This window comes from Harpegnathos saltator, unplaced genomic scaffold, assembly GCF_003227715.2.
Source record: "Harpegnathos saltator strain DR-91 unplaced genomic scaffold, Hsal_v8.6 scaffold115, whole genome shotgun sequence".
Lineage (NCBI taxonomy): Eukaryota > Metazoa > Arthropoda > Insecta > Hymenoptera > Formicidae > Harpegnathos > Harpegnathos saltator.
This window is the reverse complement of record NW_020229890.1, coordinates 1,264,597-1,279,069: the sequence shown is the minus strand read 5'-3', so window position 1 is coordinate 1,279,069 and position 14,473 is coordinate 1,264,597. Positions and strand designations below refer to the sequence as shown.

Sequence of the window (14,473 nt, the reverse complement as noted above, 5' to 3'; positions counted from 1 at the left end):
TAGAGAGCGGAGGGCGGCCGCAGTAAGCACGTAGACATTTGATACAGGCGGAGTCAGTGAGTGACGGTAGGCAAGCGCGCGCGGCGAGGGGCAACGTAAGCGACAAGAGGCGATCGCGCGCGACGAGGAGCGAGCGAGCGCAAGCGACAAGAGGCGAGCGAGCGCGAACGACGAGGAGCGAGCGAGCTATAAGGAAAAAGCTATAAAGAAAAAGCTCGCTCGCTCCTCGTCGCGCGCGATCGCCTTTTGTCGCTTACGTTGCCCCTCGCCGCGTGCGCTTGCCTACAGTCACTCACTGACTCCGCCTGTATCAAATGTCTACGTGCTTACTGCGGCCGCCCTCCGCTCTCTACACGCTCGTTGGCTCACATGTTTTAATTAATAACTCGATAACTATTGCCAATTTGACATTATGGTACATGACTTTTCTTCTCGGCTACACCCAATCTATCTCCAACTTTCGTCTGCATGATCAGCTATCAAACACCCTGTATATGTATATACAGGGTGTGCGGAATGTGATCATTAATATTTTGTGTACTGGTAGAACTCGTTAAAACAATTAAAAAAGTCCTGTGCCATTTTACAATTTTTTCAATATTTATTCCGTAATTAATTAAAATGTGTAAACGAATGAGCGCACGAGAAAACGACAGGACGGGCTCTGTGTATAAGAAGATGTCTTACCTCGTACGGCGAGAGGCAACCGTAAAGGCCATCACACGTAGAAAAATTTTAACCGTAACCGTAAGGTTGTAAGAAAACTGACCAATCACAGTCGATCCTTTCTCTTGTGACATTATAATAATCAACTGTGATTGGTCAACTTTCTTACAACCTTACGGTTACAGTTAAAATTTTTCTACGTGTGATGGCCTTAAGCGGCAAGAGGCGTGCGCGCGCGACGAGGAGCGAGCGAGCGCGAACGACGAATGAGCGAGCGCAAGCGACAAGAGGCGGCCGCCCAGCGCTTTCTACGCGCTCATTGGCTCACATGTCAATTAATAACTCGATAACTATTGCCAATTTAACATTATGGTACATGACTTTTCTTCTCGGCTACACCCAATCTACCAGTACACAAAATATTAATGATCACATTCAGGATACCCTGTATATACATTCTTTTAATCACACGTGTAATCATATGTCATCATGTGATATACAGGGCGGGGGGTTATAAGTTTACAACCCAAAATGTGAAGGTAGATTGGGTTAAGATAAACATAAAAGTCCCATACCGTTTTGCGAGATTCGCAATAATTATCGAGTTCTTCATGACAGAAATCTGAGGAATGGGAGCGCGCCGATTAGATGATTGGAGAAGCGTTGCAGCTACTCAGGCCACGCGAATGCTGGGTCGAGTGGGCAGCGCGACCCACTCGACCCAGCAACTGTTGGCGGCGTGCGGCGATACGTAGGTCCGGCGAGATGAAACAACGAATAGCAGCGCATTGTCTTTCCCCTCGCCGCGCACCGGCAACAGTTTCTCGATCAACTGGGCCGCGCTGTGGCCTAAGCAGCTGCAACGCTTCTCCAATTATCTATGTCGGCGCGCTCCCATTCCTCAGATTTTTGTCATTAATAACTCGATAATTATTGCGAATTTCGCAAAACGGTATGGGACTTTTATATTTATCTTAACCCAATCTACCTTCACATTTCGGGTTGACAACTTATAATCAACCACCCTGTATATATATCAAAATTATTCTATATATAAAATAGTTATAATAGAGAAAACGTTTTTTTCATTTACATTAATGGAACATACATTTACGTTTTCTTATTGACAGAAGAGACCACCATCTTCTCGCGGTTTCCGTTGAGGAACAATATGCACGTTATTATTTACAAAATAAATGTGCAATAGGTTAATGCATATAATCGCAAAATTATTTTGCTCTATTTCATTATATTTATTTGTTTAGCACACTACAGATTGCAGTGATAGAATAATTTAAAAATTAAATTACATAATTTATTTTTATATTTCTTGAGTGCTAATAATAAATTATCTCACAAATTAACATAAGTTATTTTTCCGTAACATAACATTATTCTTTTGCGAAAAAGACGTACATGTTGGCCAAGAGTGAATTGTCCAAATTATTGCTCTCTCTCACTCTTTCGCCCGCGCGAAAATATCGTCGGCGAGTTAACGCGTATCTTGAAGCTAGCAGTGTGTTATAGCTATAGCTATCCTATAGAAAAGGAAGAGATCGCGCAGATCGCGCTTTCCTTCTCTACTATTCGAAGCTTGCCGACCGCTGAGCGCACACGGATACGCCTCACACGTGCATACGTTCCCCCTCCATATGCGCGTGCTTAGTGGCATGCAGCGAATCTGGCAGCTCTGCCCACCGCGGCAGTGCATTGGACGCTTTTATAAAGCGATCATGACAAATACAATAGTGTTAAAAAATGTCAAATCCAAAAGCGACCACGATTACAGTCTTCAACTGAATCGGTGGTACCTCAAACCAATTGGCGCTAGGCCGCTAACGGACGCATCAAATGTGATTGGGAGGCTCATAGTGTTGCTACAGAATATTATTTGTTAGTCTATAGTGTGTTTTATAACGATACCGTGTTTCCTCCACATGATACTCGAGGCAGAGGACGTCCAGTCCAAGCTGAACGTATTTGGCCCACTGCTTCACAGGATCATGGGATTAATGAATTATATGACGTTACTGAAACATCGCAGCGACATTCGCGATTCTATACAGCAAATGGAGAAGGATTGACTACTCGTTGAGAGGGTCGACGACCGTGAGATAATGTTACAACAGGCCAAATTGGGCCGTCTCATTGCCTTAATCTCTGGAATAATTATGCAAGGCGGTACTTTACTCTATAGCACAGCTAAGGCAATGAAACCCGTTACCATCGTTGTTAATAATGACAGGTTAACGATGTACCCGATGACGTGCCCATCTTACCGAAAATTTATTGATACGAGATTTAGTCCCACAAACGAAATCATGTTAGTTATGCAGTTCATGTCGACCCTTGTAGTTAATTCTTCTACAGTGGGCGTTTGCACCTTAGCTGCTGTTTTCGCAACGCACATCTATGGTCAATTAAACGTACTGTACAAACGACTGGACGAGCTCGACAAAGAAGACGAGAGAGGAAACAATACAACTAAAGAAAACATGATCGACATCGTAAAACATCATTTGAGAATATTAAGGTAATTTTACTGAAACCTTCAATCGTCAGACCAAGTAAAAGTATATGTACTTATACAGGATGTCCAAAACCACCCGTCCATCCCTTTTAAATTGTAGAAAATTAATTTTTTTGGGGATCTGAAAAATTTTTATGGCTATGTCGGATACACTCTTTTGATTGGTGATATTATCAACTTCCGGCTTCGACCGGAAGTGGGTTATGCAGACCGGAAGATCGTTTTTTTTTTTAATAGAATATGCATATTTTTATTGCGAATTTCAATTGTACGCATAAAAAAACGTAATTTTGGTTTAAAAAATTTTTTTCAAAATCGTCATTTTTAACCTCTAAATGACCTTTATAAATGACCTTACATTTGAACTTAGGTCCGATCCGCACGAAACCGTTTTCAGACTTCAGCGACTGAATTGTCGAGAAAATAACAGTACTATCTAACAGAAAATCGAAAAATACGTAAGTTGACATTGCTAGGTACGCAACTAAGTTTCCTGGTTTTTTTGATCAATGAAAAATGGAAAATTTCAAGAGAAATACAAAAAATGGTTTATTCAAAGTATCGTCCCTCGCTAGCTACACAATTTTGCCGTCTCTCTGGCAATACACGAATCCCGCGACGATAAAACGACGCGTCTTTGGACCGAAACCATTCATCCAACCAATTTTGCACTTCTCCGAAATTGGCCAAGTGTTGCCCAGCCAAGCCATGCGCCATCGATCGGAACAAATGATAATCGGAAGGGGCCAGGTCTGGCGAATACGGCGGGTGCGGTAGTATATCCCATTTCAGCGTTTTGATGGTATCCTGGATGATGGAAGTGCGATGGCACGAAGCTTTGTCGTGCTGCAATATCACTCGTTCGTGTCTCGTATCCCATTCTGGCCGTTTTTCGAGCAATGCATAGTTCAAATTGATCAATTGTTGTCGGTAACGATGCCCATTGACAGTTTCGCCCGGCTTCTTTTCAGCAGCTCATAGTACACGATTCCTTTCTGGTCCCACCAAACGCAGAGCATTATCTTCTTTCCGAAGCGATTTGGCCGTGCCGTCGATGTTGATGCTTCGCCAGGTGAAAGCCACAATTTTTTGCGTTTGGGATTCTCGAAATATATCCGCTTCTCATCGCCAGTAACAATTCGATGCAGGAAACTCTTTCTTTCATGCCGCAAAAGCAAAATTTCGGAAGTGGCTCTTCGATTTTCCATCTGTCTCTCAGTCAACTCATGCAGCACCCATTTTCCTTCCTTTTGAATTTTTCCCATGGCATGTAAACGTTTGGAAATACCTTGGCGAGTCATGTTTAATGCCTCCGCAAGTTGATCTTGTGTTTGTGTATCATCTTCATCCAATAACGCTTGCAGATCGGCGTCCTCAATTATTTTTGATCTTCCGGAGCGCTCCTTGCCCTCAGTGTCGAAATCGCCCCTTCTGAAGCGTTTAAACCAATCTTCATACGTAGTTTTCGATGGTGTATGTTCGCCGTAGGCCTCCTCAAGCAAATGACTTCAGCTGCACTTTTTTTCAAATTAAAGCAGAAAAGCAAAGCTTCCTGCAAATGCTGTTTATTTGGCACAAAACTCGACATCTTCGTTGTTAGAAAAAATATTTTTGCGTTGCGATATGTATTGGTATTACGACTGGTTATTGTTAACAGATGTCCAAGCTATAAAAAACACAACTTCAGACATGTATGTCGACTACATGTGTCGTTAGCGCCATCCATGTGTGATACCCGGAAACTTAGTTGCGCACCTAATATTTTCTCGACAATTCAGTCCTTGAAGTTTGAAAAGGGTTCCATGCGAACCGGGTCCAAGCTCGAAAAAAATTTTTTAAACCGAAATTACGTTTTTTATGCGTACAATTGGAATCCGCTATAAAAATATACATGTTTCATTTAAAAAACGATCTTCCGGTCTAAATAACCCACTTCCGGTCGGAGCCGGAAGTTGATAATATCACCAATCAAAAAAGTGTACCCGACATAACTATAAAAATTTTTCAGATCCCCAAAAAGATTAATTTTCTACATTTTAGAAGGAGTGGACGGGTGTTTTTGGACACCCTGTATATTCGGAATAATTTTATTTAGAGATACACAAGCTGCTTTTTATTACATGCAATAATGCATTAATGCAATGTTTAAAGGTTTTCACAAGACAGATGTTACCACCATTTTTACGGAAACTGTGTCATGTTTAATTTTTTTTCGATTCGCATGCGTATATTATTTTTGTAAAAGCTTAGCGACATTACGCATATTTACGTACGTTTCAGTTTCATAACGCGCATGGAGAAAATCTTCCATGGCGCCAACCTTGTGGAAGTAATGGGAAGCACAATGACAATGTGTTTGCAAGGATATTATTCCATTATGGTATGCTGAAAATGTGGAGAAATAAATATCTTGTTATCTGCTCTCTAATTCATTTAATTAAAGGATGTCCCAAAATTCACGCAAGAAGTAATTTTGATAGAAAACACAGGTTTATAATTAAAAATATTATAATTAAAAACTGTAAATTTTTTATTGATTCATAAAGTATACAGTATAGGGTTATGTATGGAATAGCATATCGGGTAAACAGCCACAGCGAAGAGAGTTCGTTGAATGGATTATGAAATCACAACAAGTGGATGCTGATTTTTCGAACAAAATCGTCTTCAGCGATGAGGCTCATTTTCATCTTGATGGCTTGGTTAATCGAGAAAATTGTCGCATTTGGGGTTCAGAAAATCCACGAGTGATTGTTGAGAAACAAATGCATCCACAACGTGTCACTGTTTGGTGCGGATTTTGGGCTGGAGGCATCATCGGACCATTCTTCTTCGAAAATGCGGCTGGTCAGGCAATAACAGTTAATGGTGCTCGCTATCGCGATATGATAAACCAGTTTTTTGTGCCTAAATTGCAAGATATGGATGTGAACGACATATGGTTTCAACAAGACGGTGCCACATGCCATACAGCCCGAGAAACAATTCAATTACTGCATGAGTCATTTCCTGGTCGTGTAATTTCCCGTTTTGGTGATCAGATTTGGCCGCCCAGATCATGCGATTTAACGCCGTTGGACCTTTTTCTTTGGGGTTTTTTAAAGTTTAAGGTTTATGCCAATAAGCCCACGACCACCTACGCCTTGCAGGAGGAAATTGAACGCTGTATCAACGAAATTGAGCCACATTTATGCAAAACGGTCATGGAAAATTTCAACAAAAGAGTGCACATGTGCCAGCAAAACCGTGGAGGCCATTTACCCGATATGCTATTCCATACATAACCCTATACTGTATACTTTATGAATCAATAAAAAATTCACAATTTTTAATTTTAAAACTGTGTTTTCTATCAAAATTACTTCTTGCATGAATTTTGGGATATCCTTTATAAAAAAATAGAAAATGTATCCACTTACAGAAAGTACATAGCTAAAGGTATACTGTTTGCGTCTTTATATACCATAGATAAGACTACATTTTCCAATTTTCCAGAATTGGGCTAATTTTGACGGAGCGAAAATAGCAGCTTATGTTATTGTATATGTGTCGCAGGGATTCAATCTTTTTATATTTTGTTATATTGGTGAAATACTCACAGAACAGGTATCAGTCGCAAAATTAAAATTATTTGACAAATTTAAATTCATTGTAAAATATAATATTGTTATATAAGTAAGAAAGAAATATTCTTTTCATTTGTTTATTTCAGTTTTAGCAAAATTGGACTTTAAGTCCCAATATGTCCCGTAATATTTTTAAAAATCCCTAGCAAATTTTAAACTTGTACAAGGAATTTACAATATGTTTTAATTCACTTATCAGTGCAAAAATGTTGGGCAGACAGCATATATGACTAATTGGTACAACTTAAATAAAAACACTGCACGTGGTGTTATATTGATAATTCCACGATGGAATAAATTGATTAGAATAACCGCGGGAAAATTATTTCAATTGTCAATCGCGACCTTTGGGAACGTAAGTGATGTAAACACATATAATTATTATAAGAATGTACATTGTATTACTAACAATTTTAAAAATTGCCGTTATTATGTTAATTATAATTATAAATTATAACGATAGAGAAAGATATATTCTTGTGTTTTAGGTGCTTAGGACTTCTATCGCATATTTGAATATACTGCGGACTCTGACTACATAAAATATAATGAATTATAAGAAAAAACAAGATATATATTTTGTAAAAACACAAATGAATATATTCTCAAATAGACATTAGATATTAGACCTCAAATAAACATTAAATATATAAGATTGAAAGTTACTATCAAAATAGATATCTTCCGTTCTCAAATAATCCTCAAAATATTGCGCGGTACGTTTAATGAACATAACAAGGAATTTGAGAAATGATAAAGTAATTTGAGTAATAATAGTTAACGGATTGAAATATATTTGACATTATGTCCACGAATTTACATTTATAGTTGCCACAGCACGCGATATTTTCTCGGAATACTACCAATGTGAACTCGAACACAAACAACTATTGATCGAGATATATACATTTCCCTCAGGATTGCAAGTTGCAAGCGTTCATGAAACTTCTGAAGTTGGCGCAGGCGCCCATTCGAACAGACTATATTGCTAGAATGTACCGTCCTGCTCCAGCACTGCCCACCGCCAGTGCTGCGAAAATGTGCCCGCGCACACCACAGCGTGCGAGGGGAAGCGTCCCCTCCATGCGCCTTCACGCACACAACACTGCTGCTCCGCCTATCGATGTGAAGCCTCGTCGCCTCACGCCAGCCTCGCCGAGCGAGAAAGAGAAAGAGAATGAGATAGAGAAAGAGAGAATGAGATAAAGAAAGAGAATGATCTTCGCTCCTTCTCGGTCCTTCTCGCCCCGACTCAATTGCGTTAACGCGCGTCCGAGTGTATGTTGGCTTTCTCGGCGTGGATCTGAATCGTAAGCGATTATGATATATCGTCGCTGCCGTGCTGCTGAAAAGATCCCCTATGTAAATTTTCTTATCAAATCAAGATGTTTACATCAATATACTATATGTATAGTATATTCACAATTTTATTCTACATATAATGACACAAGTATGTTACAATCAGAAAACATGCACATGGGCTTTTTTACAACAGCGACGATTTTTGACAAAATATGAAATAAATATAAGGCGAAAATTTAATATAACGTGCCGGTACGTCACCCGGAGCGAAAGTAACATACTGGCAATTTCCTAACGAACGTTCTAAGTCTTTATAAGAAACTTTTAAGCCGTTCGTTTATCGTTATGTTCATGGAATGAATGCGGAATTGATATTATCTCTTGAAGCAGCTGTAGCATTATGAAAGCAATAGTGCTAAGAGAAGTTTATGCAACGTGTAAATGTTTATCAAATGGCGTTGATGGCGTTAATTCGTTCTTGATGCGGATCCAAGTCGCGGACATGACAATCATCTATACGACTATGTTAACCTACTCATAATAAAAACCACCATTGAAAACTAAGGCTAATAGCAGTTTACAGTTTGCAATGTACAAAAGAGAATAGCCACTCTTTGCCAGCAACGTGGACGGAATCAAGCCTTAAAAATAGCAGATATTTTTGCATGTTTTATTATGATCACGTTTAATGAAGTCTAAAAAATAGGAGATATTTACATGTCTTATTGTTATAACGCTAAAATCAGTAAAGAAAACTGTTTTCATAGTATGCATTATGCAGAAGAAGTGACACGAAAGCGTGTCAATAAATTTAAAAAATGCAAGGTTGCAAGTCCACATTACTGCTCGATGGAAACCGCGGGAAGGTGGTGGTTCTTCCATCAGGAGGAAATGTAAAACAATTATCTAATAAGACTCTTTTAATAGAGAAACATTAGATAATGTTCTACATTTCCTAAGGAATTAGGGAAGGAGTGAGGGAAAAGATGCGAAAGCAATAATTAAAGCAATTGCATGCAAGCGTTCAGCAAACAGTAACAACTAACATTACAATAACTATGAGAACAATAATCTATAAAGATATAAACAAAACAATTACTGTCATATTTACAGTTGCCAGAAAGCATGCATGTGCAACTTGTTCTTATGAAATGTGTAGTACGTAGTGAAAAGCAAGATATAACGCGTACGTCTCTTTTTCCCTGCCAAAGTTGCTTGTACGTATTGCATGTGTGAGTAATAACAAAATCCAAAACTCTGCGTAGAATCGGGGCGCGAATGCTTCACAGACAAACTTTGGTCAATACATATGAGGATATTTAACAGGGTTTGTCCAGACGACGTTGTCTTGCGTCACAGTTCCTGACTGTTCAGTCACAGTTCAGTGACTGAACTAGAAATATCTGCTATTTTTAAGGCTTGATTCCGTCCACGTTGCTGGCAAAGAGTGGCTATTCTCTTTTGTACATTGCAAACTGTAAACTGCTATTAGCCTTAGTTTTCAATGGTGGTTTTTATTATGAGTAGGTTAACATAGTCGTATAGATGATTGTTATGTCCGCGACTTGGATCCGCATCAAGAACGAATTAACGCCGTCAACGCCATTTGATAAACATTTACACGTTGCATAAACTTCTCTTAGCACTATTGCTTTCATAGTGTTACAGCTGCTTCAAGAGATAATATCAATTCCGCATTCATTCCATGAACATAACGATAAACGAACGGCTTAAAAGTTTCTTATAAAGACTTAGAACGTTCGTTAGGAAATTGCCAGTATGTTACTTTCGCTCCGGGCGACGTACCGGTACGTTATATTAAATTTTCGCCTTATATTTATTTCATATTTTGTCAAAAATCGTCGCTGTTGTAAAAAAGCCTATGTGCATGTTTTCTGATTGTAACATACTTGTGTCATTATATGTAGAATAAAATTGTGAATATACTATACATATAGTATATTGATGTAAACATCTTGATTTGATAAGAAAATTTACATAGAGGATCTTTTCAGCAGCACGGCAGCGACGATACATCATAATCGCTCTTACGATTCAGATCCACGCCGAGAAAGCCAACATACACTCGGACGCGCGTTAACGCAGTTGAGTCGGGGCGAGAAGGACCGAGAAGGAGCGAAGATCATTCTCTTTCTTTATCTCATTCTCTCTTTCCCTATCTCATTCTCTTTCTTTTTCTCGCTCGGCGAAGCTGGCGTGAGGCGACGAGGCTTCACATCGATAGGCGGAGCAGCAGTGTTGTGTGCGTGAAGGCGCATGGAGGGGACGCTTCCCCTCGCACGCTGTGGTGTGCGCGGGCACATTTTTGCAGCACTGCATCGGACGCTTTCGCAAAGCGATCATGACAGATACAATAGTGTTAAAAAACGTCAAATCCAAAAGTGACCACGATTACAGTCTTCAACTGAATCGGTGGTACCTCAAGCCAATTGGCGCTTGGCCGCTAACGGGCGCATCAAATGTGATTGGGAGGCTCATAGTGTTGCTACAGAATATTATTTGTTGGTTTATAGTGTGTTTTATAATGATACCGTGTTTCCTCCACATGATACTCGAGGCAGAGGACGTCCAGTCCAAGCTGAACGTATTTGGCCCACTGCTTCACAGGATCATGGGATTAATGAATTATATGACGTTACTGAAACATCGCAGCGATATTCGCGATTCTATACAGCAAATGGAGAAGGATTGGCTACTCGTTGAAAGGGTCGACGACCGTGAGATAATGTTACAACAGGCCAAATTGGGCCGTCTCATTGCCTTAATCTCTGGAATAATTATGCAAGGCGGTACTTTACTCTATAGCATAGCTAAGGCAATGAAACCCGTTACCATCGTTGTTAATAATGACACGTTAACGATGTACCCGATGACGTGCCCATCTTATCGAAAATTTATTGATACGAGATTTAGTCCCATGAACGAAATCATGTTAGTTGTGCAGTTCATGTCGACATTTGTAGTTGGTTCTTCTATAGTGGGCGTTTGTAGCTTAGCTGCTGTTTTCGCAACGCACACCTGTGGTCAATTAGACGTATTGTACAAAAGGCTGGACGAGCTCGACAAAGAAGACGAGAGAGGGAACTATATAGTTAAAGAAAAAATGGTCGACATCGTAGAACGTCATTTGAAAATATTAAGGTAATTTCACTGAAACCTTCAATCCTCAGTACAAGTAAAAGTGGTCATTTATTTAATTGTATTTATACTGGGTGATCCGAAATTCCCGCATTCGGAGTATAGGACATGATACTTTATGCTGAAACAAACAACTTTTTCCTTTAGCAAAATTGCGTCCGACAAGTAGTTCTTGCAGGAGAGCATGTTAAATTTATCGAATAAGCGCTTTTGGCTATGTAACGCTCAGGGCCGGCGCGCGCGCCTCACACGCGTGTACCTAGTCCGTGATTAGTAATCAAGTAGTGTCTTTTAAGACGCTGATACTGTTTTGTTGTGATTAGTTTACGATATTTTAAGACGGTGCTTAAGATAATTTTAAATGATAAGAATCAATTATGAACAATACCGGGGTTTGACCTGCTTTTATATTTGTATTGCTTAAATAATGAAAAGTTAATAAAATATACACTGCCTTTATTTTTTACGTAATAAATGAATAAAATATTGTCTGATTGCACAATATTATCTTAAAATAAAGATAAATGTAAATAGTAATATATTTTGCGAGCTGTGAGCGTTATATTATTCCAAATATTGCATAATTACGTGATAATTAAATAGTATCATTAAATTTAAAGAATAATTTACTGGTCAAGCGTATACATGGGAATATACATATTTGTAACAGTGATTAAAAGTAAAATATTTGAATTAACGTCTTTTAAGAGCTCTCTTTTTATTTCTTTATAATAGAAAATACAAAGAACTTATTTAAAATTCAAATTGTGTGATATACTCACGCCACAGTCTACATTTATTTATTATTGCTTATGTACGTTAGCCTTTCATTACGTACTTTCCTTACATGTTTCGATTATTGCGAGGAATATTGCTACAGCTTCAATGATTTATTTTCTTAACCAACTTGACCATTGAGACTATAGCAATATTCCTCGCAATAATCAAAACATGTAAGGAAAGTATATATTGAAAGGCTAACGTATATATAGCAATAATAATAAGTAAATGTAGACCGTGACGCGAGTATATCATACAATTTGAATTTTAAATAAGTTCTTTGTATTTTCTATTATAAAAAAATAAAAAGAGAACTCTTAAAAAACGTTAATTCAAATATTTTACTTTTTTCAATAGTTTACTTTTAATCACTGTTACAAATATGTATACTCCTATGTATACGCTTGTTCAGTAAATTATTCTTTAAGTTTAATGATATTTAATTATCACGTAATTGTGCAATATTTGAAATAATAGAACGCTCACAGCTCGCAAAATATATTATACTATTTACATTTGTCTTTATTTTCAAATAATATTGTGCAACCAGACAATATTTTATTCATTTATTACATAAGAAATAAAGGCAATACTTATTTTATTAACTTTTCATTATTTAAGCAATAGAAATACGAAAGCAGGTCAAGTCCCGGTATTGTTCATAATTGATTCTTATTATTTAAAATTGTCTTAAGCACAGTCTTAAAATGTCGTAAACAAATCACAAAAGAACCGTATGAGCGTCTTAAAATAATAATAACTTATGATTACTAATCATGGACTGAATACTCACGAGTGAGGCGCGCGCCGGCTTTGAGCCGTTATATAGACAAGAGCGCTTACTCGTTAAATTTAACACTCTCTCCTGCAAAAACTACTTGTCGGACGCAATTTTGCTAAAGGAAAAAGTTGTTTGTTTTAGCATAAAGTATCATGTCCTGTAGTCCGAATGCGGGAATTTTGGATCACCCTGTGTATTCGGAATAATTTTATTTAGGGATACATAAGCAGGTTTTTATTATATGCAATAATGCATAAATGCAATGTTTAAAGGTTTTCACAAGGCAGATGTTACCACCATTTTTACGGATACTGTGAATTCATACTTAATTTTTTTTCGATTCGCATACGTATATTATTTTTTGCAAAAGCTTAGCGACATTACGCATATATAGTTACGTACGTTTCAGTTTTATAACGCGCATGGAGAATATCTTCCATGACGCTAGCCTTGTGGAAGTAACAGGAAGCACAATAACAATGTGTTTGCTCGGATATTATTCCATTATGGTATGCTGAAAATATGGAGAAATAAATATCTTGTTATCTTCTCTCTAATTCATTTAATTATAACAAAATAGAAAATGTATCCACTTACAGAAAGTACATAGCTAAAGGTATACTGTTTGCGTCTTTATATACCATAGATAAGACTACATTTTCCAATTTTCCAGAATTGGGCTAATTTTGACGGAGCGAAAATAGCAGCTTATGTTATTGTATATGTGTCGCAGGGATTCAATCTTTTTATATTTTGTTATATTGGTGAAATACTCACAGAACAGGTATCAGTCGCAAAATTAAAATTATTTGACAAATTTAAATTCATTGTAAAATATAATATTGTTATATAAGTAAGAAAGAAATATTCTTTTCATTTGTTTATTTCAGTTTTAGCATAATTGAACTTTAAGTTCCCGTAATATTTTTAAATGTCCCGTAATATTTTTAAAAATCCCTACCAAATTTTTAAACATGTACAAGGAATTTACATGTTTTTAATTCACTTATCAGTGCAAAAATGTTGGGCAGGCAGCATATATGACTAATTGGTACAACTTAAATAAAACCACTGCACGTGGTCTTGTATTGATAATTCTACGATCGAGTAAATTGATTAGGATAACCGCGGGAAAATTATTTCAATTGTCTATCGCGACCTTTGGGGACGTAAGTGACGTAAACACATTATTATAAGAATTATTATAAGTAATTATTATAAGAATGTACATTGTATCACTAACAATTTTAAAAAGTGCCGTTATTATGTTGATTATAATTATAAATTATAACAATAGAGAAAGATACATTCTTGTGTTTTAGGTGCTTAGAACTTCCATCGCATATTTGAATATATTGCGGACTATGACTACATAAAGTATAACGAATTATAAGAAAAAACAAGATATATATTTTGTAAAAACACAAATGAATATATTCTCAAATACAATAAACATTAGATACATAAGATTGAAAGTTACTATCAAAATAGATATCTTCCTCAAATCTCAAATAATCCTCAAAATATTGCGCGGTACGTTTAATGAACATGACAAGGAATTTGAAAAATGATAAAGTAATTTGAGAAATAATAGTTAACGGATTGAAATATATTTTACATTATGTCCAC

At 37.4% G+C, this 14,473-nt stretch overlaps 2 protein-coding genes across 2 annotated transcripts; both read left to right on the top strand.

Annotated features, from left to right (window-relative positions):
* Positions 1-2,084: 2,084 nt before the first annotated feature.
* Positions 2,085-7,364, top strand: LOC105188510 (odorant receptor 4-like). Its single transcript, XM_025302427.1, has 7 exons — positions 2,085-2,559; positions 2,616-2,642; positions 2,749-3,199; positions 5,447-5,576; positions 6,692-6,802; positions 7,022-7,213; positions 7,311-7,364. Exons 1-7 carry the CDS (start codon positions 2,319-2,321, stop codon positions 7,362-7,364), a joined length of 1,206 nt encoding a protein of 401 aa, XP_025158212.1. The 5' UTR covers positions 2,085-2,318.
* A 3,054-nt stretch (positions 7,365-10,418) lies between these two features.
* On the top strand, positions 10,419-14,319 carry LOC105188318 (odorant receptor 13a-like). Its single transcript, XM_011149709.3, has 5 exons — positions 10,419-11,286; positions 13,254-13,353; positions 13,518-13,628; positions 13,858-14,013; positions 14,167-14,319. The coding sequence occupies exons 1-5, from the start codon at positions 10,487-10,489 to the stop codon at positions 14,218-14,220; spliced, it is 1,221 nt and encodes a 406-aa protein (XP_011148011.3). The 5' UTR covers positions 10,419-10,486; the 3' UTR covers positions 14,221-14,319.
* Positions 14,320-14,473: the final 154 nt, after the last annotated feature.